Genomic DNA, 27,644 nt, shown 5'->3' on the forward strand with positions numbered 1-27,644 from the left:
GACAGGTTCCTTCAAGGTCCCCTCTAACGATGTTCTAATCATTTGCACGTGAGCTGGTGCATCTGAATATAATTTTAGGTATTTGAAGTAGTGATAAATGTAGGCCGTAGGGGTGTACTTACTTTTTCCACATGCAAAATTTGCATTTATGTTTATTTAAATTATACAATGGACTACAAAATGTAAATGTTTCATGATATTTGTTATATTATGTCATCTTTATCTATCAATATTGTTGAAATGAAGATCAAATAGCTGTATGTTGAAATATGTTGAAAAAGTCTAAACTTTACTTGGGGTGTACTTACTTTTTCACGTGACTGTATGTATGTATGTCCCCTCAAACATTCACCAATCAGAGCTGAGGATATGGTCACATGACAGGGGTGATGTGATGTGATTATGTCAGTGATGCCATCACAGCGTACGACGGATAACTCCACACACCGCCATTTTGATTCCAATTTCGTTCAGGCCGAACATATCATCGAACTTGTCATATATCACAATCGCCATGCTCTACCTTGACGTTTTTTATTCAGTGTGAAACACAAACAAACCGATTGCTGAAATGACCATCAAATATTGAAAACATAGGCATTGCAGGTCTTCCAACGACACAGTACATATAGGCCTTGGGCTTCATGCCATCATGCCTCACCGTCGTGCCGCTTTGTACAAATTAGCCCAGGTTTCTTAATACAGTGGTATCGTTTTCGTAATAATCTATATTATAAAAGTAGCCGTGTTTGTTTGTTTGTCATGTTACAACTTGAGAACGGATTAACGGATTTCAATAAATCCAACTACGGTGGATTCGTGTAACTCCCGGCAGTGTTTTTGATCCCAGAATGTATTTTTTTTTTTTTTGTAATGGGTACGTGGACACGTGTCAAAACTGTAAATGCCAACACGTGACATTGGTTATCCCTGCACGGAGAACAGGGTCTCCCAGGAATCCTTTCCCCCCCCCCCCCCCCCCCATGGATTACCTATCGCAGCAAAGATTGGTATTTCCGTCAGCCAAGCGACGGGTCTTGTATTCTAGTAATAATAATAATAGCGTTAATACTAATAATATAGTAAATATAATCATAACACTGCAATCTCTTTGTTATTCCAAAGTTGCTGGATTGAAGCGGCGTATGGTTCGTTCATAGCTGACTGGAAACATTGAATAAACCAGTGTCTCAATGCAATCTCTTCACTTCCATGGTGACAGACAGCTTAGAGATTTGGAGTACTTCAAAATAATTTAATACTCACATTATTTGCTAACTGGTATCTCCACCCAGGTCACACTACCCTCTTCAACTAAAGTATCAAACAAGCTCGGCTACGCTGCTGTTAGACTTTCGGTCTCGTTATTTCGTTTTGGAGTGTGTATAAAAAGCTATGATGAACAAATTTCCAACTACAACGGCACTCGGTGGAAAGCATACCTCTGCCAGGCTAAACAGTTTACTTTTTGTATCCCACTGATAGACCGGATCTGGATCTGGACCTAAACCAAAATGTAATCGGCTTGTTCTTGTCAGTTTAACCAACTAGTCCGCCTAGCCTGGTCAGCACCTGTCCACACCTTTTTGAAATATCGTGCTATATATCGTTTTTGGCATCATCTTTGAATGGTGAAGAATCACTGAAAATATAGTATCCGGATCTTCATCAAAATATCATCATTTCTTCCTTGTCAAACACTCAACCTCACCAAATTTCATCCAAATCTGTCCAACTTTTTGAGATATCCTGTTCACAGACAGGGGGGGAACTTAACCTCCTCCCTCCTTCAGTGGTGGAGGTAAGCACCATGGAATTAACAGGGTAGAACAATGTTCATGCCCAGGTTGTCAGATGATGTAGAGATTTCTAACAAGAGAGAGATGGAGCCGGGATTATTAAGAGCCCAATATGTTAAACGTGCGTACAAGTAACCTGGCTCCTTGAGTTACCATCGAGCCCTTGATATTGTTGCGAATATGGAATTTGGCCTCCATATCCGCTTGTAAATATTCCCCTATTTTCCCCAATACTCCCCAACTATCCCCAATCCCCCATTCCCTAGTCCCATTGTCTGTAAACAACAATCAGTAGAGCCGACCTTCCCCTTATTCCCCCATTAAATGTCGTGCCCAGGTCCACCGCACCACACGTAGACAACTTTCGGACATCTTCCTAGTTATTCTTAATCTATGTCAGTTAAGGACTCGTTTCCATTAATTCTGACTCTTCGTTGCACCAGAATGTGATTATATGGCATCAGTAGTGAGTTTAGGACCTTTCCCATACCTCCTTCCATCTTCTTCCCCAACAATTACAACAACAACAGAGGAGATGGCGGCGGCGCGGGGGAGGATGCGTCCTCACACCGGCTCGATTAGCGCCATAGACCATGCGCTCCACGGGGTTACCACAAAGGGGCTCCTTGTCAGCTCCTCGTCAAGGGCGGAGCCGGTAACCCCCCCGCACGCACCCAATGAGAAGCAACGTGCCGATTCCACGAGGCGGAGCTAACGAGCCGAGGGCGTGTCACTCCCCGCCGGATATACGCGGCCCCGCGCCGGATGTGACGTCAGATGCGCCCCCCCAGCTGAGGAGAAAGAAGTACCTGCGCGCGCTGAGTCAGAGGCGCCCCGCCTGAGAAAGAACGTTGCCTGCGATCGCGGAGAGGAAGCGAACCCACCTGAGAAAGAACGTTACCTCCGAGCGCTGTGACCTCCCCGCATCTTTGGACCGGACTGTACCCTGCTTTGAGCCAAGAGTGCACCTTGAGCCATCGCTATCTGCCTTTCCTGCCATCAACCCCCGTGTGAGTCAGCCTTGTCCCGTTTACCTGTCGTCTGTCCGGGGTTAATATAAGAGTGTCTAAGTGCCTGTCTTCCTGTAATATACCTCTAGCCCCTGTAATCTAACCTTTTCCGTACGAATATACTTGAGAATCGAAACATTGGTGTCTGTCATTATAATCCAGCCGTGTGTCTTCTTTTTCCTTATTGAGCCAGCGTGGCGCGGCTTCGTCAACGTTCGAGTACAATCGGGTAATTTGTGCGGACACGACGGCCATTCCGCTCGGCCCATCTTAACATCAAAGTCGTGTCTGTAACAATTGGTTGTCAGGAGTTGGATTCGAACCTGGGACTAAATTTATTTAGCCCAAATTTTGGACACCAATTGTGTTAGTACAGTAACAATTGGTGTCGAGGAGTGAGATTCGGACCCGGGACTAAATTAGTTAGGCCCAAATTTTGGGAGGGAAAATCGAGCCGGAGCGCGTACGGCGCTCGACCGAATCGATTCGGAGCGCGGTCCCGCGGTTACTGCGCTCGCCGAAATTATAACAAAAAAAAAAAAAAAAATATTGGATTTGTTTTACGAAACTCGAATTTTGCAAGTCGCGCTATGGCGGATCAAGACGGCTGGGGTCCGGTAGGGGAGAGTGAAGCAGGGTCGGTCCAGGACCAAATTGAGGGACGCGAGGAGAGCGAAGCAGTGAGGGTAGCAGGTTCGCAAAATAGCGCCGTCACGCACGAAGTAGCGGGCGCGCAAAATGGCGCCTCGCAGATGGCCACGGCGTCCACGCCCGCGACCGTGGCAGCGCCCCCGATGGATTGGGGCCTTTTTTTCATACAAATGAAGGCCCTTATGGCCCAGAATAGCGAGAAAATGAGGGAGGAAATGAGGGCTGATAATGAGCGGTTGGGAAACCGGATGGATGCTCAGAGTGAGCAATTGGGGGTAATGGGGAACCGGATGGATGCTCAGGGTGAGCAATTGTGGGTAATGAGGGACGAAGCGAGGGCTCGGAGTGAGCGATTGGGGGTAATGGGAAACCAGATGGGGGTAATGAGGGACGAAGCGAGGGGTACTGGTGAGAAGGTAGACAAAAATTTTAAGGGATTAGACAATAATTTTAAGGGATTAGACAATAATTTTAAGGGATTAGACAATAATTTTAAGGGATTAGACAATAATTTTAAGGGATTAGACAATAATTTTAAGGGATTAGACATGAAATTTGGGAAATTAGATGATAGATTAGGGGAAATACAGGAGGGGTTAACGGGGGTAGAAAACAGAATGGCCGCTCAAGAGAATCAAATGGAAGGGATGCAAAAGGGGTTAGAGGGGGTAGAAAATAGAATGGCTGCCCAGGAGAATCAGATAGAGGGAGTGAAAAATGGGTTAGAGGGGTTAGAAAACACCATGGAAGGCAAATTGAGGGACATGAGGGACCAAGCGGAAAGGGAAGTTAACCAAATGGGGCAGCAGATAGAGGGGGTCAGAATGGGGGTAGAAACCAAACTGGATGCTCACAGGGAGGAAATGGAGCAGATGAGGGTGGCATCTGGGCAGGAGATGCAAGTGATGGGAGAGGAGATCAGAAGAGGAGTGAGTGAGGAGGTCGGAGGAGTGCGCGAGGAGGTGAGGCACTGTAAGGAGCGCATGGAGAAAGAGGTGAGAAAGGGGACTGTAAAATTGCAAGGTGGTATAGAGGAGTTGACGCTGGGAGTAGAACAACTGACAGTGGGACAAAAGGAGTTGGGGGACCAGGTAAAGAAGAACACAGCGGTAATAGAGGGTTTAAAATCGACACAGAAGGAGATGAAAAAGGACGTAGGGGTAATTAAAAAAGAGTGCCAGACGGTACATGAGGACCTGACGAGGAAAATGGACAAGGTGGTAGAGGTAATGGAGGTTAAAGAGCGGGAGGTGCGGGAGCACATAGAAAAAAATAAAGTGGAGTTAGAGGAAGAACTTAAAGGGGCGCACGAAGAGATGAAGGAGATGAAGCAAAAATTAGAAGAAGTGGAAGAAGGGGTGAGCGAAATTAAGAAGCGACGGAGAGAGGATAAGAAAGAGATAAAAGAGGAGATGAAAGAATTGGTCCAAAGTCTGTGTTTGGATCGTGATGTGCTCATTAACCGGATGAGGGATTCGCAGGTGATGGAGGAGAAGCGAAGAGGAAGAAGACCTGGTGTAAGTGGTGACCAATATGGTCGTGCGTATGATGCGCCAGGTGATTTAATCAGCTTGGGGGTCGAGATAGACCCGGATGTTCGTGAGAGGCCACTGGTGAAGTGTGCGACAGGTCTGGTGTGCGAAAAAGGAGGTGTGCGAGAAAGTCCGACTCTGGGGTGTGTGAGGAAAAAGTGTGTGCCAAGGAGTGAGGGTGCTGGCGAGAGTGAGTCGGTCGTAGCGCGTGTGCGAGGGGGCACATGGAAGCGTGGTGTGGTGAGTGTTACAGAGGGTGTGATGGGAGAGTGTGCGCAAGAGTGTGCGCGAGAGAGGTGTGGGACGGACAGGTGCATGGGGAAAGAGTGCGCTGTCAAAGGCAAGGAAGAATGCACACCTGTGGTGAGTGTTACAGAGGGTGTAACGGGAGAGTGTGCGCGAGAAAGGTGTGTGACGGACAGGTGCATGGGGAAAGAGTGCGCTGTCAGAAGTAAGGAAGAGTGTCCACCTGTGGTGAGTGTTACAGAGGGTGTAACGGGAGAGTGTGCGCGAGAAAGGTGTGTGACGGACAGGTGCATGAGGAAAGAGTGCGCTGTCAAGAGTAAGGGTGAGTGCGCTGTCAGGAATGGAGGTGAGAGTAGTGAGAGTGACAAGGAGCGTGAGTTAGTTGTGACAGGTGAGCGAGGATGTACACCTGGGATGGAAGGATGCACACCTGGAATGGTAGAGCGTGAGTGGGAATGCACGCTGGAATTGGTAGTGAGACACGTGGTTGGGTGTGCGAATGAGGGCACACCTGTGATTGTCACAGAGGAGGTGACCGAGGAGGGGGCGCGAAGCGGTGTATTGGTGAGGTGTGCGAGCAACGAATGTGTGCCAAAGTGTTCGGTGGTCAGGTGTGTGACCAAGGCTGTGAGTGGAATGGGTGTACCTGGGTGTGTAAGGAAAGGTACGAGGAGCATGGGCACGGCTGGATGTGTGAGCAAGGAACGGGCTGCGGGGTGTAAGAATCCAGGTGAAGCATCGACGGTAACCAGGTTAGAGGTTAGGTCGACTTTTAGCCGAAGCGGGCCCTCGGTGCGTGCCGGGTTTCGCGTGCCACGAGAACCAGCGGGGATCCGAGCCACGGCGGGTTCGAAAGGACCGCCGTGCGCGACCCACGCTGGGCCTCGCTTTGAACGGCCGCGTCCGTGCTCCAATAAGCGGAGCAGGCAGCCCGATAGAAAGAGTCGTCATGGCGACCACTTTTTGTTGAGGCAGTCCGGCAGGTCGAGATCGGGACATTGGATGGCTCCGTGCCGAGATGGTGCGTGGGATCTCGGCCCGGGTAAACCTCCTTCCCTGCACCGAGTGCCGGACGCATCCAGCCGCTGGCACAAAACAACCAGCATCCATTGCTTGGCTTTACGAAGCCGGGCTTTGGACAGGGATTGGCGCACCGAGAGGTATTAGTGAGTCGACTGGGTGATGAGGTTAGTGTTTTGGACCCAAAATTAGAGAAAAACAAAATTTGATGATTGGCAAGGGATTGGCAGTAGTGATTGGCAGATGATGGGTAGTGATTGGCAAATTTTTGATTTATTGAAATTTGATGTGCAAAATTGGTAGTGAGAGACCCCCGATGTGGTGGGATGGCAAATCCACCATCCTTCCCATGTGGGGGCAAAGGAGCAATAGCTTATGGGGTGTATGGCAGTGAAAACTAGCCCGGGTGGGTTAGGATATGGTGTGTAGGGATCTAGCGAGGATTGACATTAGGTAACGTTAAGATTAGTTAGTGACTGATACCTGTAGTGGGGACGCAGGTAGATTAGTATGGATGATAATGACGAGGGAGCGCAATAGTTTAAAGGGACGACTGGGAAGCGCAAGTTTCAGAAGGGAGTAGTTAGATGAGATGATGCCGTGTGTGTGTGAGGATGGAACAGGTGTGATTGCACAGGTGTGCAACTGGACAGGTGTGTGGAACAGTGTATGAGTAGTGAGTGAGTGGATCAGCGCGAATGCGCTTGGGGAGAGAAGGGTGCAGGTGGCACCAGGTGTGAGAGCACAGGTGTGCAGGTACAGGTGTGTGGAGAGAGTTGGAGTAAGTGGTACGGAGTGGTGTGCATGGTGCGAAGGTGTGGATGGGGGAAGAGTGGACCCCTTTCACGAGTACCTGGGGCGGGTAGTGTAAGTGTTAGGTAGAGGGTACAGGTAAATTGTGGTTGGATATTGGCATTTGTGGTGCGGTTGCAGAATGGTGTTGTGGATGGGTGCATTAGTGTTGTGGAAATGGCTGGGCGTGTAGCCTGTTAGTATGTGTAGTTGGTTGGGCACTCCACCACTGTGAGGATGTCGGCCAGGTGAGGCCGCAGGTGGGCTCTGGGAGCCGGTAGTTGTTGTGGATGGGGCCCGAGGATCCGGAGGATGGACCCGGGTAGCCCAGTGCCAGAGAGGGCACCGAGTGGGGAGAGTGCCAGAGGGCCTTCCCCAGGTAGTTAGGTTAGGGCAAGGAGCAGGTAAGCTCGGAGGCAACTGCAGTGGTGGAGGTGTGCAGGTGGGTAGACCCACTGGGAGAGGTACACGCCGCAGCCCAGAAATTGTGCGAGGGCACCGGGAGATGAATCGGGGGAGTGAGACCCCAAATTGAAGCGCACCACAGTTTGGCCAATGGGAATTGGTTTTTAGAACCCATAGTGTAAGAGGGCCAATGGTTTGGCCGGAGAAAGACCCCGGGTAGTGTAAAGTTGTTAAAGTCACTTAGGAAATAGTTAGGATTGATGAACCTGTCGCACCATACGCAGCCACTTACCTGTGGTGATGATGATGACTCCACACCTGTGTTTTCTTTGTTCTGTGTGCAGGAAATGAGATTGCTGTGGATTTGTGAGACGCATCACGACGTGGATGAGACATTGGGGTGATTCCATCTCTCCCTCCTTAGGAGGGACTGATGATGAATTGGTGATGGCAAATTTTGATGTGCAGTTGAAAATGGCAAATTTGATTGGTTAGGAGGGAGAGAAGACGAATTTGGTTTATGGGAGGAACGGGGAAGACAGTAGGGATGTTTGTTGATTTGTAAAATAGATGTTTATGGGTAGTGTTGTGTTTTGTGGATACAGTAAGGGGTAAGGGAGGGGCCATGTAGGTTACCTGGTGGGGGGGGGCGTACGATAGGAACGTACCTGTCTCACCTGGTTCCCATGTGCCCCCAGTGTGCATCACCTTACATTGCGTGCACTTTTGCGCCCTTACCACCTTACTCACTTGTCTGCTTCTTTTGTCTCCCACCTCCGAGGATCTGGCTTTGGGGTAGAGAGAGAGGAGAGAGAGGTGCTGGCTGCGCAGTTGTGGGCCTGCACTTTCGCTGTTCGCTGCCTGGATCGGTACACCATATGGACCGCAATGTTTGTGGCCACCCACAATGGACCGCAGTTCGTTTGCGGCCAAGCACCACCCGTTGATGGACCTATGGGTCAACGTGGCACCTATGCCATAAAGGTGAACCACTGTTAATTAACACCACTGAAGGCCACACGAAGAGCAAGAGACACCTGCAGGGTTAGGGGTTGTCGAATTTATTTTTATTCCAATGAACAATGGTGACTGCACCGATTGGTGGTGGGGTGGTGCTTTTGATGCTGGGACGGGGTGCTCTGCACGTTATTAAAGGCCGTCGGCCACAGAGCACTCGTGGGTTGGTGTATCGATGCTGGCAAGCGCGCTCTCTCTATGCATAACATCTGCATGTGTTCCTCCAAAGACAGGTCCTGGATCGTAGTGTAGATATCAGCGTAATCTTGTAAATAATGCTCCCTACCGGCTGTATGTTTAGTTTGCGAATTCTTTCCGGATTCGGTTATCCTGTGGGTGTGTTTCTGTGAGGAGAAGGGTGCAACGTCGCAGGGGGACATATTTACTCATTTGTGAATATCTGTAAAACTGTCGCACTCAGGGTAGAGTTAATAGTAGAGGGAACTACATTGCGTGCCACACTAAAGTAGGTAAAAATTTATCGGGTCGGGACGCCCCGAGGGTAGAGAAGGGTGCAATGTTGCGAATATGGAATTTGGCCTCCATATCCGCTTGTAAATATTCCCCTATTTTCCCCAATACTCCCCAACTATCCCCAATCCCCCATTCCCTAGTCCCATTGTCTGTAAACAACAATCAGTAGAGCCGACCTTCCCCTTATTCCCCCATTAAATGTCGTGCCCAGGTCCACCGCACCACACGTAGACAACTTTCGGACATCTTCCTAGTTATTCTTAATCTATGTCAGTTAAGGACTCGTTTCCATTAATTCTGACTCTTCGTTGCACCAGAATGTGATTATATGGCATCAGTAGTGAGTTTAGGACCTTTCCCATACCTCCTTCCATCTTCTTCCCCAACAATTACAACAACAACAGAGGAGATGGCGGCGGCGCGGGGGAGGATGCGTCCTCACACCGGCTCGATTAGCGCCATAGACCATGCGCTCCACGGGGTTACCACAAAGGGGCTCCTTGTCAGCTCCTCGTCAAGGGCGGAGCCGGTAACCCCCCCCCGCACGCACCCAATGAGAAGCAACGTGCCGATTCCACGAGGCGGAGCTAACGAGCCGAGGGCGTGTCACTCCCCGCCGGATATACGCGGCCCCGCGCCGGATGTGACGTCAGATGCGCCCCCCCAGCTGAAGAGAAAGAAGTACCTGCGCGCGCTGAGTCAGAGGCGCCCCGCCTGAGAAAGAACGTTGCCTGCGATCGCGGAGAGGAAGCGAACCCGCCTGAGAAAGAACGTTACCTCCGAGCGCTGTGACCTCCCCGCATCTTTGGACCGGACTGTACCCTGCTTTGAGCCAAGAGTGCACCTTGAGCCATCGCTATCTGCCTTTCCTGCCATCAACCCCCGTGTGAGTCAGCCTTGTCCCGTTTACCTGTCGTCTGTCCGGGGTTAATATAAGAGTGTCTAAGTGCCTGTCTTCCTGTAATATACCTCTAGCCCCTGTAATCTAACCTTTTCCGTACGAATATACTTGAGAATCGAAACATTGGTGTCTGTCATTATAATCCAGCCGTGTGTCTTCTTTTTCCTTATTGAGCCAGCGTGGCGCGGCTTCGTCAACGTTCGAGTACAATCGGGTAATTTGTGCGGACACGACGGCCATTCCGCTCGGCCCATCTTAACATCAAAGTCGTGTCTGTAACAATATGTTTGAGTTACGTTTCATTTGTTGTAGTTTCCTGGGGGTTTTGTTTTTGGTTTTTTTCCCCTGTGAATGCCTTTTACATGAATGTACTAATTGTTCTTTCTGAAAGGACTGGAAATATACACGTGCTCCAAAAGATTAGCTTTTCTCATAATGGAGTTACTCGTCTTCTTTTTTCGTTGGAGTTGAATATTTAACACAAATGCATTTTCAAAATGATTTTCACCACATGCATCTGAAGCAAGATGGTGGATACATGTATCGATTGTGAGGTCTAGGTACATATTGCTGAAGTGTTGTTAAACTGGTGATTGCCCTTAAATTGGCCTTTCTTTGGCTCGTATTTAGTTGAGGATGTAATTGATTTTAGTATACCCATTGATGGTCTTTCCTCTCTCCCTCCCCTAACCCCTCTACACCCCTTCTCCAACGTTTTCGTCCGACTGCTAGACACTCTATGCACGGGCTTTGTGAATCAGTGCTACGAGCTGCACGTGTTGTACTCGATATATGTGCGACGAGCTTGGAGACGACGGGGATTTGCACTACGTATGCTCGAGGATTACGTGGACAAATTTGATGACGAACGGTTGGGAATCAAATTCCCTCTCTCGGCCGCCATGTATCATGGTGAGTTTTTACTGTGTTATCAACATTTCTCCACAGAATACACAAAACATCACTGTTGAAACGAGGCATCATTGCTATCTGACGTTTTCTCTTTAAATAAACTGGTTTGTTTATGTTTATAGGTGGTAAGATGCAAATCAAATATAATTGGCACGTGTGTATGTCTGTGCGGCACCTGTGTTGTCTAAGAGGCGGAGAACTTCCTGCATATATTGTTCATGTGCTTGTAACAGCCCTGGCGTTGCATGTGTCTCTGCGAACGTCTCTGTGCAGTGTGCAAGAAGCATCTGGAGATGCATCCTGGTGACAGAGACGTTCTCTGGGAGGTGATCATGAGGCAAGGGAAGTTATTCCACCATGAGAATATCTGGGAATGTCTCCAGCAGACTTGGAGTGAGCGACGTCTTTACATTTACACGAGTATCGTTCAGAATCCATTTAAAGTGTCATTTTTTGGGGCTCTTTTGTTCATTACTTTGTTTTCTTTGTTCAGTGCGTGGGATATATCGGCTTTGATTTGCAGTCCATGAGACATATAACCCTTGGAGGGAATGCAAGGATAGGTTTCACCCCACATCTGGTTGCAGCAAAGTGAATGTGGTAAACTGTGCATGGAATCGTGCTGCTGTGATTGAACTCGTTTTGAATTACAAAGAAAAAGGTTTTTTTTTTTTTTTGTTTGTTTTTTTTGTAAACCGAGTTTGGAGCAAACAGAGCAATTACTACAGACCCACAAAGGCACGCAAGCTTGAGTTTTTATTGCTATTTATTCATAGCATTAGTATTGTTATTTTTATCATGCTTCCAAGCGAACAGGCGGGAAGCCTATTGTTCTTGTTAGGATTATTATTATTATTCTAGTTATTATTATTCGTATATACAGATACGAAGGCTCATAGACCATGTATTAAATGTATATTCTGCCATCTTGTCTTTTGAGGCCATCCTGATTTCCTGTACAAGCTCCTCTCTCTGAAACAGTTATTGGGGGATTAAAACGGTCAGTCTTATCTGATTGATTATGAAGGATAGCTTCCTCGTGGTTATTTTTTAGGTTTACTCTCCATGAAATGGAGAGTAACCTATTATTACTGCTAGAGTTTTTCTTATTATTATTCTTCCGCCCTATTTTGCACCTCCGAAAACTTCATAATTAATGTTCTCAGCAACCGCTGGTCGGATTGACAGGAAATTTTCATCAAATGATCGTCTCGGCTCCGAGAATTTTTTAATGCTAATTATGACGTCATAGGTCACGTGGTATGGGCGCCATCTTGTAAAACAAATTCAACTTTTCCCCTCTGTATCTCCGAAACGCCTCAATGGAAAAATTTGAGGAATGGCTCATTCTAAAGAACTCTTCAATGGGAACAAAAGACATGTGTATCGAGTATATTAAAAATGCTAACGTTAAGAGGTTAGAATTCGTCAAACAAAAAATTTTCTCCCCCGAAAATGGGATTTTTTCCCCAGATGCTTCGTTAAAAAAAAACTCAGAATGCAAAATTTTTCGAAGTCATACGTCACATGGTTCGGCCGCCATCTTGTTTTTCGTGAAAAAGCACAAAAAACCATTTTTCACCGCAACGGCTGAACGGATCGAGCCCAAGCTTGGCATGCATATTCGCATACCCATGACGAACAAAAAAGTCAGCGAGCACGACGTCATCCGACACATGGTTTCAGAGTTATGACGTTTTAAAGCTCAAACTAGAAATGGAATCACCTCCATAATTTGTGGAGATATCGAGTGGAAACTTTACACAAATGTTCCTCATGGGGGGATGTTTCAACGTTACTTGAGACGTTTTGATAAGTCACATAGTTTGGCCGCAATAAATAATGGAAGTTAAATTTTAAAAAGCTTGTAACTCTTGAACCACTGCATGTATCGACTTGAATTTTTAATGCAATGTAGCTCTCATCAAGCGGAACAAGTGTGCAAAATTTCAAGATGATTGTATGTACGGTCTCGAAGCTATAAGTCTTTATTGTTGAAAGAAGAAGAACCACACCGATTGTCTTTCCAGAATGTGATCACGATAACGCGATCTCCCGCGGTCATTTGAACCTCCAAAAAAATTATAATTGCAGATTTGTCAATAGATGAGGCATATTAACAAATGAATGAAATAGATTTGCTCAAATTCTGACTATTTTTAACTCGATCGTATTTCACTCAAAGTTGTGAGCGACTGAAGAAGAAGATGTCCATCCAGGACGTCATCACTATAACGCGATCTCTCGCGGTCATTTCAACCTCAAAAAAAATTATAATTGCAGATTTGTCAATAGATGAGGCATATTAACAAACGAATGAAACAGATTTGCTCAAATTCTGACTATTTTTAACTCGATCGTATTTCACTCAAAGTTGTGAGCGACTGAAGAAGAAGATGTCCATCCAGGACGTCATCACTATAACGCGATTTCCCGCGGTCATTTCAACCTCAAAAAAAATTATAATTGCAGATTTGTCAATAGATGAAGCATATTAACAAACTAATGAAACAGATTTGCTCAAATTCTGATTTTTTAAAATCGATCGCATTTCACATAAAGTTTGAGGTACTAAAGAAGAAGAAGATTCGTTTAGCTTCTCAGATAAAATAAATAATTCTGTCTGCAATTTCAGGTTAATTTTCTTTTTAAAATGGCTTTTTCTGCAATCAGTGCATGGATTGACATGTGTGGGTGTGGGGGTGGGGGGGGGGGGGAGGGGTGTGTGTGTGTGTGTGTGTGGCGGGGGTTGGTGTGGGGGTGGGGGGGGGGGAGGGGGTGTGTGTGTGTGTGGGGCGGGGGTTGGTGTGGGGGGGGGGGAGGGGTGTGTGTGTGTGTGTGTGTGGGGCGGGGGTTGGTGTGGGGGGGGGGGGGTTGGTGTGCGCATGTGTTAGGGGGGAGGTGTGGGTGTGTTTGTGTGGGTGGGTGTGGTGGGGGGGGGGGGAGGGTGTGTGTGTGTGGGCGTGTATGCGTGTGGGGGGGGGGGGGTGGATATGTGTGCATGTGGAGGAGGGGGTTGGATGTGTGTGTGTGTGTGTGTGTGTGTGTGTGTGTGTGTGTGTGTGTGTGTGTGTGTGTGTGTGTGTGTGTGTGTGTGTGTGTGTGTGTGTGTGTGTGTGTGTGTGTGTGTATTAGGGGTGGGGGGGGAGTGTTTTGTGTTGTGTTGTGGGGGGTGGGGTGTGTTGTGTTGTGTTGTGGGGGGTGGGGGGAGTGGATATGTGTGTATGTGGGGGGGGGGGGGGTTGGTATGTGGGGGGGGGGGGGGTTGGTGTGTGCGTGTGGGGGGGGGGGGTTGGGTGTGTGTGTGTGTTAGGGGTGGGGGGGGGGTGTTTTGTGTTGTGTTGTGGGGGGTGGGGTGTGTTGTGTTGTGTTGTGGGGGGTGGGGGAGTGGATATGTGTGTATGTGGGGGGGGTTGGGGTGTGCGTGTGGAGGAGTATGGGGTTGGATGTGCGTGTGTGTGGATATCTGTGTGTGTGTGTGTGTGGGTGGGTGGGGGGGGGGGGGTGGGGGGGTGGGTGTGGGTGGGTGGGTGGGGGGGGGAGAGAGAGTGTTTTGTGTTGTGGGGGGTGGGTGTGTTGTGTTGTGTTGTGGGGGGGTGGGGGAGTGGATATGTGTGTATGTGGGGGGGGGGGGTTGGGGGTGTGCGTGTGGAGGAGTATGGGTTGGATGTGCGTGTGTGTGGATATCTGTGGGTGGGGGGGTGGGTGGGTGTGTTGTGGGTGGTGGGGGGGGGGTGGGTGTGGGTGTGTGTGGGTGGGTGGGGGGGGGGAGTGTTTTGTGTTGTGTTGTGGGTGTGTTGTGTTGTGTTGTGTTGTGGGGGTGGGGGAGTGGATATGTGTGTATGTGGGGGGGGGGGGTTGGGGTGTGCGTGTGAAGGAGTATGGGTTGGATGTGCGTGTGTGTGGATATCTGTGGGTGGGGGGGTGGGTGGGTGTGTGTGGGTGGGTGGGGGGGGGTGGGTGTGGGTGTGGGGTGGGTGGGGGGGGGGGGGGAGTGTTTTGTGTTGTGTTGTGGGGGGTGGGGTGTGTTGTGTTGTGTTGTGTTGTGGGGGGTGGGGGAGTGGATATGTGTGTATGTGGGGGGGGGGGGGGGTTGGGGTGTGCGTGTGAAGGAGTATGGTTGGATGTGCGTGTGTGTGGATATCTGTGTGTGTGTGTGTGTGTGGGTGGGCGGGGGGGTGTGGGTGGGGGCGGGGGGGGGGGGGGGGGGGTGTGGGTGGGGGCGGGGGGGGGGTGTGGGTGGGTGGGGGGGGGGTGGATGTGTGTCGGGGGGGGGGTGGATATGTGTGTGTGGAGGTTGGAGGGGGTTGGGGTGTGCGTGTGGAGGAGGGAGGGTTGGATGTGTGTGTATGTGTGTGGAGGGGTGTGTGTGTTTGTGTGTGTGCATGTTTGTGTTTGTGTGTGTGTGTGTGTGTGTGTGTGGAGGGGTGTGTGGTGTGTATATGTGGAGGGGTGTGCGTGTGGGGGAGGGGTGTGGGGGTGTTTGTGTGTGGGTGTGTGGGTTTGGGGGGGTGGATATGTGTGTATGTGGGGGGGGGGGGGGTGTGTGAAGGAGGGGGGGTTGGATATGTGTGTGTGTGTGTGTGTATGTGTGGAGGGGTGTGCGTTGTGAGGGGAGGGGGGATGTGTGTGTGTGTGAAGGGGGGTTGTGTGTGTGTGTGTGTGTGTGTGTGTGTGTGTGTGTGTGTGTGTGTGTGTGTGTGTGTGTGTGTGTGTGTGTGTGTGTGTGTGTGTGTGTTTATCAGGGTTGTATCCAAGGGGGTTGTGGCAAAGCATGTCCAATGAAAGTGGGGTTGTATCAAAAGTGGGGTTGTATCAAAAGTGGGTGCGAGTAAACCGGTCATCACTGCCAGCAGTTTTAAAGTGGCAGTTCTAGTTATTATTATTTTTTTATTTTTTAGAAACATCAAGGGTGAGATTTTTATGGTCATCTTCTTTCGTATGCATGACTGCGGGTAGCATCGACTTTTACTGGGGCACAGCTGTGCCACTGATGCAGAGCCCCTGTAGGTTCGAGCAGCCGTTTGACATTTGGCCAGTGTGCCGGTGATTGCTTCCTGAATCTTTGCAAAACTCTATAATGTCCACTGATTAAGGATGCCCAGTTGAACTAATGCTGGAAGAAAGGATGCTCAGTTGAATCTTCATCCAAGGAATGGTACAGACATTGATGAATCACCCTGCCTGTAAAACAGTTTGAATGACAGTTTTATAGCTGGGTAAGGATTTGAACCCAGGCTCGAGAGCTCAGAAGTGAATATGTATACCTCTGGGCTATGCTGCCAGCCAGCTATTTGAAGTTGTGATGGGATTGCGTTAAAAAAAACTGGAGAGTTCATGGAACATGATGCACTCCATGCAGTGTTGAAGTATACACTTTAGTTTTAATGAAACAATTATTTTAAATAAAAAAAAAATCCGGAAGTATAGCGCTAGTTATGCAGTGTTGTGCACCACCTTATAAAACATGTCCAAGTACTGTAAAAATACACGATTAGGCAATTAGGGGTTCTACAGTGTTTAACTATTTAATTCAACTTAAATAAAGGTTTGAAGGCGTATAAATAAATGAATTCTGGGTTTTACTGCCGTTGACACAGTGTCTATTGCACCACCCTATCTAACACATTACACTAGTTATTCGTGTCTGTTGTTTGTGTCTTTTAGGACATCATTAAAAACAGTAAGTTTCCTGTAAATTATTTTCAATTACGGGCAGACCGAGTAAAAAATATTATCTCGCTTCTTTCTGCACATGCACGATCGGGATAAATTCAGAGACAAAGTACAGTAAAACGGCAAGCTTGCCTTCCGATTCGTGTTCAAAATGTAACATTCAATTTTAGTAAATTGTCAAAAAAAAATGGGGGGGATATTGCAATTGGCTCTATCTGTCTGTCTGTCACGCTATCTCCTCCTAAACATTCGCACAGAAATTCACCAAACTTCGTAGTTCTGATTACCACATAGCCAAGAAGGTGTAAGCAGTATAATTTCCCCCTTCCACCCCCTCCCCTTTCCCCACCCCCCGTGACATGGGTGGGATCAAAAGGTGAAAAAATCCCAAAAATGTTATTAAGGGCACATTTAAAATATATATTCCAATGAAACTTTGTATATGCAATCGACATTGGAGGACGCATGAAATATGTAAATTTTTTGGATTTGACCCTAGCTCATGTCCAATGGGGTAGGGACGTAGGGTCACAGTGGTCAAAACAGAAAATTTTATTTTTAACTCAAATTTGATATTGGGTCATTCCTGGTGGAACGTTTTGCCATCTTTCAATTTGCTTTCGGTGGGAAGTATGGGGATTTGTGATGGCGCTCCATCGATTTCGCTCTCGTTATGTTTTTATAATGCCTGGTGTTGGGCTAGTGGCTAGGGTGCCAGCTTAGGATCCTAGGATCCTGGGTTCGAATCCCGGTCGATCGCTGAATTAACGCCAGGGGGGTTGACTCAGCCTGTCATCCTTCCGAGGTCGGCTAATTGAGGACCAGTTCACTGGTAATTCCCTGCTTGTCGTTAAAGGCGGCAAAAAGGGTTGGCGTCAGGAAGGGCATCCGGCCGTAAAACATTGCTTCAAAAAGGGGACCGAAAAACAACAACAACCACGGTTCCCGAAAAAGGCCAACCCCCGCTTGCGGGAAAAATGGCCTCTAAAGGTGTTTTTTTTTTTTTGTTTTTTTTTTATGTTTTTATAATGCACCGACTTTTTCAGGATTTTACACTCGTACACACCTTGTTAAATCCCCAACACCACAATATGATGGACATCTCATGAGAATGTCAATAATTATGAACAGCCCTTCAATTAGATCATTTGAAATTATTTCTTGATAAATTTTCATCAAAGTTTTCAATACAGAGCACGAGATCTTCTACTCGCCTCAACTTTGTATGTGAAAATTTCTAAAAAGCCTGGGGATTCCCTCACATTTTCCAACCATTGCATTGCTGATAGCACCATTTTAACTGCAAACCTACCCTCGTATTGAACATTAAAAAGTAAACATAAGGTCTCCTGCAGGCTGACACAGTAGATGCTGCCTGCGACAGTCCCCAAGAGGTAATCTGCAACCACACCATTTTTGTTAGTCAGTTCGCTGGGGGAAGGAGGGAAGGAACGTCACCTGCGTACACATTTCGGGCTGTATTATAAACCCGAGAGCTCTTATTCATGTTTCGTGAAACGGGATATTTTCTCTAAAACTGTCCTGTGGGCCAAATAACATTTGCATGTGGCAGGTACTCTAGAATCGATGCAGGTACTCGAGAATCCATGCAGCAGTGGCCAATCTCTCCTTTTTCTCCCTTTCCCCCCCCCCCCCCCTTCCTCTTTTGAGCAACCTATATACTTTTACTGTAGATAATATTGGCAGCACAGATATGCAAATAGCAACAAAATATTTACATTAATTTCCAATTGGTGCACTAACGACCACTTTCATTTTTATATCCAAGCATTTAAGGCTTATGGAGAAGCTTGTACACATTGCAGATAGGATAATGACATCAGCAGACTACGTACAAATCAACATGGTATATGGGACTTGAACCTGGGCTACTAGCATCATCCATGCCCTCACGAAGGAACGTCAAGTAAGCAAACTCATTTGGAAGCTTCAATCAAAGAATTTCACCATTGTAGTGTACAGGACTGCTAATTTGCTAATTCTAATGGACTTTCTTACCGACATGTTTCGTACTGTACCCTGTTTGTCCACAATATCTACTGTTACAGCGTGTTTATCACTCGTCTGAAAAGCTACTCCATTCAAATTCTTCTTCTTTTTTTTATTACAGGAACGAGGTCCATGGAGGAGCATGGTAAAGCTGACGGTGTCACATTGGGACAAATGTCAAGGGAATGAACAAACAGGAAATAAGAAAGGGAGGAGGGGAGAAAACACTGAAACTGGCAAATAAAATCGGTAAAGGTTACAATTGAAAAAGAGCCGAAAAAGAGCATACATGAAAAAGAGCTAGTCGGTAGAGCCGACATTTCGGTGAGAATCCACTCTGCTTTGTCAAGGCAGATGTGATAGTGAAGAAGAAGCTTGAAAATGACCGTGACCTCAAGCGTTGGTAGGGTGAATTGGTCTGTAGACCAATTCAGGCGTCACGTGAGTAGGTGATAAATGTTGCTTCTGGGACACCTCCGTTTAACATGGGAAATCCCTATCTAATGTCATTTACCCCCCTGTTTTTAAAAAAATCATAAACACCTCTATTTCTCCCTCTATGAACCTATAATCCTTCTCGCCTTATGAACCTATAATCCTTCTCGCCTTATGAACCTATAATCCTTCTCACCTTATGAACCTATAATCCTTCTAGCCTTATGAACCTATGATTTTCTTCCTTTATGAATCTATAATAATCCTTCTAGCCTTATGAACCTATGATCCTTCTCACTTCCATGTAATTTTTACCCTATTCCCCCCACTACTCCCTTAATGTAGTTCCTTAGACCACTCTACTAATGAGCCTATAAATATATTATCTCTTTCTAACTTTTTTAAGAGTTCCATTCTCCTATATAACTCATCCCCATCAAGTATATTTATAAAGTATACAGGTTCCTTAACCTTTTGTTGTGAAAGTATAAAGTGGTATGTTTCACGGAGGGTTCTTGTTTGACCTCCTCCTCTCCCACATACCATTTTAAAATTATAATATTTATTATCCGATTGATAACCATTAAAGTTCTCACTCCACTCTAATATATTTTTCTTCCCGCCCTCCATTACCCCACTTAACAAATGAATACGTTTATCCGTCTTGAGAACCTTCTGACCAGTGATTCTCTCAACCTCTTGAATCTGATATTTTTCACATTCGTTATGTTTTCCATTTATATACCAAGGTTGATTACACCTCCACTCTTTAGTCTGGTTGATACTTGGTTCTATCATTTATATAATAGTAAAAAAGGTGGCGGTAGCCCGTTAAAATCCCTAACCCCCCTTTTTAACTTATCACTTATATATATATCTTATCACTTATATATCTTATCACATATATCTTATCACTTATATCTTATCACTTATATCTTATCACTTATATCTTATCACTTATATATCTTATCACTTATATACTTATATAACCATAAGGGAGACTATCAATTCCATTTTCTAAAATAAACCTCTTATCATCAAAAGCCCCCAATGCTTTCTTATTCACCTCTTCTGAATATAATTGATGTTTATAACTTCTTATTCCATTAATCTTTCTAAACTCTTCTTTCTTTGTTGTTAAACAGTTATAATAATCCTTAAAGTTTATTGTTTCTTTAATGACATTTTTCTTTACACCTTTTAACTTCTTATCAGTCTTTTCAACGTTATTCACAATGTATTTATAAGCATAAGCCTTCGACCTCAATCCCACAAATTCACTCATAACATTTCCCCCCAATTCATCCTTGAACTTTCCAATCACCTTTTTATTTTTAGAAGAGAACAACTCACTCTCTGGACTGTAATTACTTGTATCATAGATATTAATGTCCTTTTTCATGTCTGAATAAACATCATCAGTATTAATTTTCAAAATAAAACTATCAGTATCCATATACAACAATGACACATTATCCTTATACTTTGATTTTAGATTAATATAAAAGTAATCATACATTAATGACTTTGACAAGTCAAGAATTGATGTTCCAATGTAAATAGGTTTGTCCATTTCAATACTCTCTTTAACCAAATGGATCGCACAAAAGTTCTCAGTAAAGACCTCAGCTCTAGTAAAACTCGGTCTATTAATTAATTTTGATGCTTGTTCCCAAGATGTTGCTAGTTTGATATTTTGTCTTTTCCTCACATTCTCCATGGTCTTACCAAAGACCGCATTATTCATCAATTTATAAAAGTCTTTCTCAAAATCTGTTTTTGACTCTGTTCTTCTTTGTGTATTAAAATCAATGTACCCCTTTAACCAATGACTTTGATTGAACTTTAGAACCCTGTGGATCTTCTCTACTCTTAGACCTTTTGATAAATATTGTCGCAAATTTCTTTGGTGTAGTACATAATTTTTCTTGTTATATAATGTAGTAAGTAATTTTTCTGTTGATTCACCTATATCAAACGATCGTTGATAATCACTCAACCATTCTTTCTTTGGACTTTCTTTCTCACAAGCAAATGGAAGATCTTTATGTTTGATATGAAGTTCTTCAGGATATTTTAAATCGACCTCAAAATAATAACCAACCTTTGAATCATCCAATTGTTTTTGTGTAGAGATACATACATCTTGTAAAACCTTTGTGTAGTCTTTTTCCTTTACCCATCTTAGTTTCCCATAAGGAAGAGCTTGAGACATTGCCCAGCCATACAAGTTGTTTGCGTCATAGTACATCAAGTAAGAACTCTCTTTCGTTGAATCATAATTTGGAAGATATTTGTTATTTGCTTTTGCGTATCTGCTCGAGCATACTTGTGAAATTCCACCTCTTTTTGCCTTTTCAATCATCAAAAGCATATCGACATCGGTTATCAAATCCAAATCTTGTTTTGTCATTTTCAACATCGCGCTCCAAGCCAATCCAGGTGCTGTGTAGTAGTGAGCAGGATCCAATCCATATCCAGTGCGACAAACAGATCTAAAGGCTTCAAATACATCGGCCAATAAAAGCACATCAGTTTTGAGATACAAATCGTGATACTCACCAAGATTCTTGATGTTATATTTTTCCCAAACATTTTGTGCGTGTACATAATCTTTATCAGATATATGACTGTTGTTTAATTTGTTATCGAAATTTTCTTTTAAAGGAAGTTGTGTTTCATTGAATCTCTCAAATGAGTCCATATAGTCATAGGGGTAAATTCCCTTTTGTGTTAGAAAATCTTTATCTGAAAAATACTCTGAAAGACATGGAAACTCTTTTAGATTTTGAACCAAGTTAGCCAATGGACTTGCCATGAATTTAAATGTATCAAGAAATCTGATATGAGTAATAGGAGATGTGTGAATTGTTTTTGTGAATGAAATGTATTTCTGATCTGTGTTAGGAATTGCTGAAATGTGTCCAGATGTCTTTGAAAGTTCATTAATAAATAGATGTGTATCATAATGAGCATTGTTATGAAGAAAGACAGGAATGAAAGAGGGGAGTTGATAATTAATATTACAACTTTGATGAGCTGGACCTCTATATTTACCAGTGAGATGACAATGATCTCTAACCTTTAGACCTTCACCAATTTTTTCCTCACAAATATGACAAACATTGTTTTTTCTAAATTCCCTTTTCTGTTCACTCGTCAAGGACATTGGTTTATTAGTTTCTCTCATTATCTTGGTTAATCGAACACAGTCTTTTTCTAGTCGTTTCACAAACTCCTCTGGGGTATTTGAGCCTCTATACTCCTCTAACTTGTTATATTTATCACCAACGGATGATTTGATATAATAACAAAAACCGCAAGGAGTATGTTTTTGATATTTATTTGTGTATGAATCTTTTGGATCTGGAGAAGCAGTATCTATTTTTTCTAGAATACTTTCAAAATCAGCATATATAACAAATGGATGTTTGATCTTTTTCTTTTCATCTTTGAATGTGATATTTGAGCCTTCTTTAGGCATATTGATTACCGTTGATTTATGTTCACCACAATAATTTGAATGTTTATCTAATCTTTCTTGTGTATGGAAGAAGTTAAGACAACGCAAACAAATATATATTTTATTTGTTCTTTTACATACTTGTGGTTTTATTAATTTAGCAATATCTTTAATGTATGTATAATGTGAATTTTCCTCTGAATTAAAATATAGAAGATTAATATGAGTTTGTTTACAATTGTCAGAAAGCTTTAAAACCTGAATGCTGTTTGTTTCTGTTAGACCATAAACATTAACTGATAAATTATTTATCTTTTCAAATTTAGGAATATCATTTAAAGCCATCGGAAACTTTAGATCTTTCGTATTTAATGTATTCTCATATTTTTTATAATGAGATACTCTTTCATCATGAAAATGTGGAGGATGTAAGTGTGCTAGAATAGACCAGAGAAAACATTTATTGTCTTTATTTTTGATATTGATAACTGCTTTTCTATTTTTGATAACACTGGGTAAATCAATGTAGGAAGAAGCTTTTAGAGGATCTGATTTAAGAATATGAATGTCTATGTAAATAATTTTTCCTATATTGAATCCACTTCCTACGATTGAATTATCCACATCTTGCTCTTGTTTAATAAGTTCATCATAGACTCCTGATGTTTTAAAATCTTGATATGAAGATATAAAGTGTGGCTCAGTTCTCATGTATGGTGTATCTATAACTCCTTCGTCCTTTGTCATTTCTAATTTTACTCCCATATAAAATTTAAGTGGTTTCATTTCTTTTAGTGTTTTTTCAATCAACGTTTGAACAACAGGTTTAACTATTTCTACAGCATCAACTATAGACTCTGGTTCAGGAGGTTTGAAGTTAAAGACTTATTTTAATATGTTCTTTGAATGCGCCATCAGAGTTTTTAGTTGTGATAAAATTTGATAAATGTAGAATTGTTTTAAGATGTATTTCGAAGCCTTTCTTGAGGATATTTTTATTACATGCAGAACAGTGTTTTGTTTCCTTCTGAATAGGAGATAGTAGGTGAAGTAGATTAAATGTGTGTTTGTTAGTTTTAAGGTGTCTTTTGTATTGTTTATATTCTTGTTCACAAACATCGCAATACGTTGCTTTGATCATATTTATTTATATAGTAAAATTATACTTAAAACAAAGTGCCTTTTTTAGAGGCTTTTTTAAAGATGAAACTGTGCTTAAAGTAAACACCTTTGAGCTTTTCAACTCGTTTTATGTATATAACTTTACTTAAAGTAAAATACCTTTGAGCTTTTCAACTCGTTTTATGTATATAACTTTACTTAAAGTAAAACACCTTTGAGCTTTTCAACTCGTTTTATGTATATAACTTTACTTAAAGTAAAACACCTTTGAGCTTTTCAACTCGTTTTATGTATATAACTTTACTTAAAGTAAAACACCTTTGAGCTTTTCAACTCGTTTTATGTATATAACTTTACTTAAAGTAAAACACCTTTGAGCTTTTCAACTCGTTTTATGTATATAACTTTACTTAAAGTAAAACACCTTTGAGCTTTTCAACTCGTTTTATGTATATAACTTTACTTAAAGTAAAACACCTTTGAGCTTTTCAACTCGTTTTATGTATATAACTTTACTTAAAGTAAAACACCTTTGAGCTTTTCAACTCGTTTTATGTATATAACTTTACTTAAAGTAAAACACCTTTGAGCTTTTCAACTCGTTTTATGTATATAACTTTACTTAAAGTAAAACACCTTTGAGCTTTTCAACACGTTTTATGTATATAACTTTACTTAAAGTAAAGCGTCTATGTATTAGCCAGAAAGTTTAGATACTCTAGTTCATCAATTTCAATTTCACTATCTGAGTCATCAATAAAGCTACTCTCATAACTATCATTTGAACACAAACTATTAGTATCATAACTATCTTCAGATCCTAGACTCTCAGTATAATAACTCTCAGAGTATTGACTGTTAATATCACTCATTTACATACCATTAAACTTCCATCAATATCTATATATTTTCTTTCATTAGAACTAATAACCACAATATTTTTTACATTAAATGTTATTTTCAAATAATCTCTAATAATCAGAGTACGGAATGATAGTTCACCACTAATATTCATATTATTAATTTCACCCACATCTTTGGGTCTATTAAAGAATATACAAATGTTTCCTCTAGAATCGTTGATGGTCTTATCATTCATTTTCAAAGCTTCTTTATCAATGACCTTTTCAAGCTTTGAGTAAATTGTTAGTAGTAGTGGAGAAACTTTTGCCAAATTTACTTTAATAGAGTTATTAATTAACATAGCTTGTCCCGTAAATTTAATAAAAGGACACATGTTATTCTCCATTATGGGTTTAATCCAAAAATTTCCATATTTATCTTTGTTCAATTTAACATCTTTAACATATTTTTCTATATCTTCCACCGAAGTAGAGATTGATTGAAATTTGTCTTTTGTGTTTTGAAACATTGTATTTATTAGCTATTAAATTTGCGTTTACTTTAAGTAAAGTTATATACATAAAACGAGTTGAAAAGCTCAAAGGTGTTTTACTTTAAGTAAAGTTATATACATAAAACGAGTTGAAAAGCTCAAAGGTGTTTTACTTTAAGTAAAGTTATATACATAAAACGAGTTGAAAAGCTCAAAGGTGTTTACTTTAAGCACAGTTTCATCTTTAAAAAAGCCTCTAAAAAAGGCACTTTGTTTTAAGTATAATTTTACTATATAAATATGATAAATTCTGAAGGATATTTAGAATTTCCAGACTCTCCATATGATAAATTAGAGAATTGTCCGGCTTGTGGTAGAGTGGGGCTTAATACAGAATCAGAAGCATATAAACAATGTATTTTCTGTGATTATCTTCTAATTAATGATAATAAAAAATATAGAAAAATATATAACTCTTTTAAATTAGAACCAAAAATGAATTACTTTACAAGATTAATAAGAGAGATGAATGTTAAGTATTATGGTGATAATACACCATTTCTTACAAGGGAAGAGACTATTTGTATTGAGGAAATGTATAAGGGTTTAATGATATTTATTATTCAAAATAATTTTAATGGAAATGTTAATACAAGATACTATATAAACAAAATAATGGATTATTTTGAAATTAAACCTGAACTCAGGATAAAATATAGAGTTTCTCAAAAAACTCAAAAAAAGTTAGATGACTTGTTTTCCAAATATATAAATGAATGATTTTTTACCTGTTTGGGAAAATAAGATAAAATTTAATAACCATAAAAATCTTCCAAATTCATTGAGATGTCTAATAGTCGGTTCAAGCGGATGTGGAAAAACCTGTTTACTTTTAAAGATGCTCCTTAGTCCTAATTTTTTAGATTATGATAATTTAATAATTTTTACAAAGTCAAGTTTTCAACCTGAGTATCAACTACTCTCACAGGGTTTTAATGCGGGTCTTAAAAAGGAAGACATTATCGGTTTATTTAAACTTCAAAACAAACTAAATGATTATAATATTGATGATATAATACAATTATTTTGTGATACACAGAAATCAAAATCAAAACTAAAACCCATAACTTGTATTCTCAGTGATAATACGGATGATATACCTTCACCTCAAGATTTAGATAAATCAAAAAAGAACCTCGTTATCTTTGATGATTGTGTTAATGAGAGAAACCAAACAGTAATGGATAGCTACTATACAAGAGGGAGACATTCTTCTTGTAATTGTATTTATCTTAGTCAGTCATATTTTCAACTCCCTCGGCGCTCAATAAGAAACAATGCTAATACTTTTATTTTATTTAAGTTAAATTCAATAGATACAAATAATTTTTGGAGAGATAATTGTTCTACATTACGTAGTAAGAAGGAATTTGAAAATAATATGAAACACACGATCGGAAAATATAAATATATTGTTGTGAAACAAGATGAGATACTAAATGATATTTTTCAATAAATAAATACAGAAAATGAATACCGAAGAAAGAGTAAGAAAGTTTAAAGAACATCAAGAGTTGGTTTCAAAAGTTGTAAAGCAACAGGAAGACATAAAGAAGAAAAGGAGACAGAAACTAACTGGTGAAGAAGCCTTTGAAAGAAAACAAGAGAAATTTTTTAAACCACTTTTAAAAACTCAACAAACGATTTCACCTACAGTTCCCATGGTAGAATTTACTCCAAAAAAATTTCAAATGCTCAAAGATTTTAGTCAAATGACAGAGCAAGAACTTGGAGAATTAGAATATGATGATGAAGGATTATTTCGGCATCTTGAGAAGGTAAATAAACTTTCCAATTATATTGTAGAAGCTCTTCAAAACAATGAATATTTGAAGGGTTCAAAAACCAGAGCAGGTCTCATTCCAACAGAAGAACCAGCACAGTTCCATCTTGTGAAAGAAAAGTTATTGATATTTAATGATAAATTGGTGTTCTTAAGTTCTGACCAACCAAATGTTGAATTAACCCCAAGATTAATGTTTCTTCTAACAAAAGATGGACATTCTAATTCACCTTATTTTGATGAACCGCTTGATATGGAAAGAGAGGAAGATAGAGAGTATATTGAGTTGCTAAACGCACTTGATTATGGAGTTTCTGTTGCTGGTAAAAGTAAGAAGAATGAGAAGGAGAAACATATTATTGATGCTTTAAGTAAGCTTGGTTCGGGTGTTAGTTTTCTTCCAAATGACCCATCACAATTAGTTAATAGGTTATTATTGTTGTTAGGTAGTAAGAAGGCTGGAAACAACAATTGTTTTAATGAAGCATCCGCCATTTTAGATCAGTTGATGAATATGAAAATAATTAATAAATGTCAATACAAAGATATTTTATTAGATATTAAATAAGATGAGAAGCACAATTCTTAGTTTTAATTTCACAACGAGTGATTACACAGCTTCATTCCCTTACCCACTACAACTTGACCCCAAAAAAGAATATGAGGCTTCTTTGTTGTCAATGGAGACTTACAATACCCTTTTTAATATCACAGAGAAAAACAACAAGTTTAGTTATAATCCAGGAAGTGGATATAAAACTATAACCGTTTCACCCGGTGCTTACGAGATTTCTCAAATATCTTCAGAAGTCTCTCGCCTTATGAAAGAAAAAGGTGATGAACCAAAAAATATTGTAATAGATATTCAAAAACACACTTCAAAATCAACTATTAAACTTAAAAATAATTATAAAGTTGATTTCACGATTGAAAATTCGTTCAGAGAGCTATTGGGGTTCTCTTCTAAAAAGATTGAAACTAACGGAACGTTTTACAGTGA

The 27,644-nt window shown here is 42.1% G+C and overlaps 1 protein-coding gene across 10 annotated transcripts in view; it reads left to right on the forward strand.

Moving 5' to 3' along the window:
- The window catches only part of FAM169A (family with sequence similarity 169 member A), a 72,109-nt gene that overhangs the window by 24,464 nt on the left and 20,001 nt on the right, over positions 1-27,644 (forward strand). For all 10 annotated transcript variants that reach the window (XM_068107636.2, XM_068107639.2, XM_078772730.1 and 7 more), the window contains 2 exons: positions 10,580-10,759; positions 11,033-11,152. In XM_068107636.2, the coding sequence (XP_067963737.2) occupies positions 10,580-10,759; positions 11,033-11,152 (300 nt within the window). The remainder of the gene's footprint in view (positions 1-10,579; positions 10,760-11,032; positions 11,153-27,644) is intronic.

The sequence above is a fragment of the Myxine glutinosa genome, chromosome 2, assembly GCF_964187855.1.
Source record: "Myxine glutinosa chromosome 2, kmMyxGlut1.1, whole genome shotgun sequence".
In the NCBI taxonomy this organism is placed as follows: Eukaryota; Metazoa; Chordata; class Myxini; order Myxiniformes; family Myxinidae; genus Myxine; species Myxine glutinosa.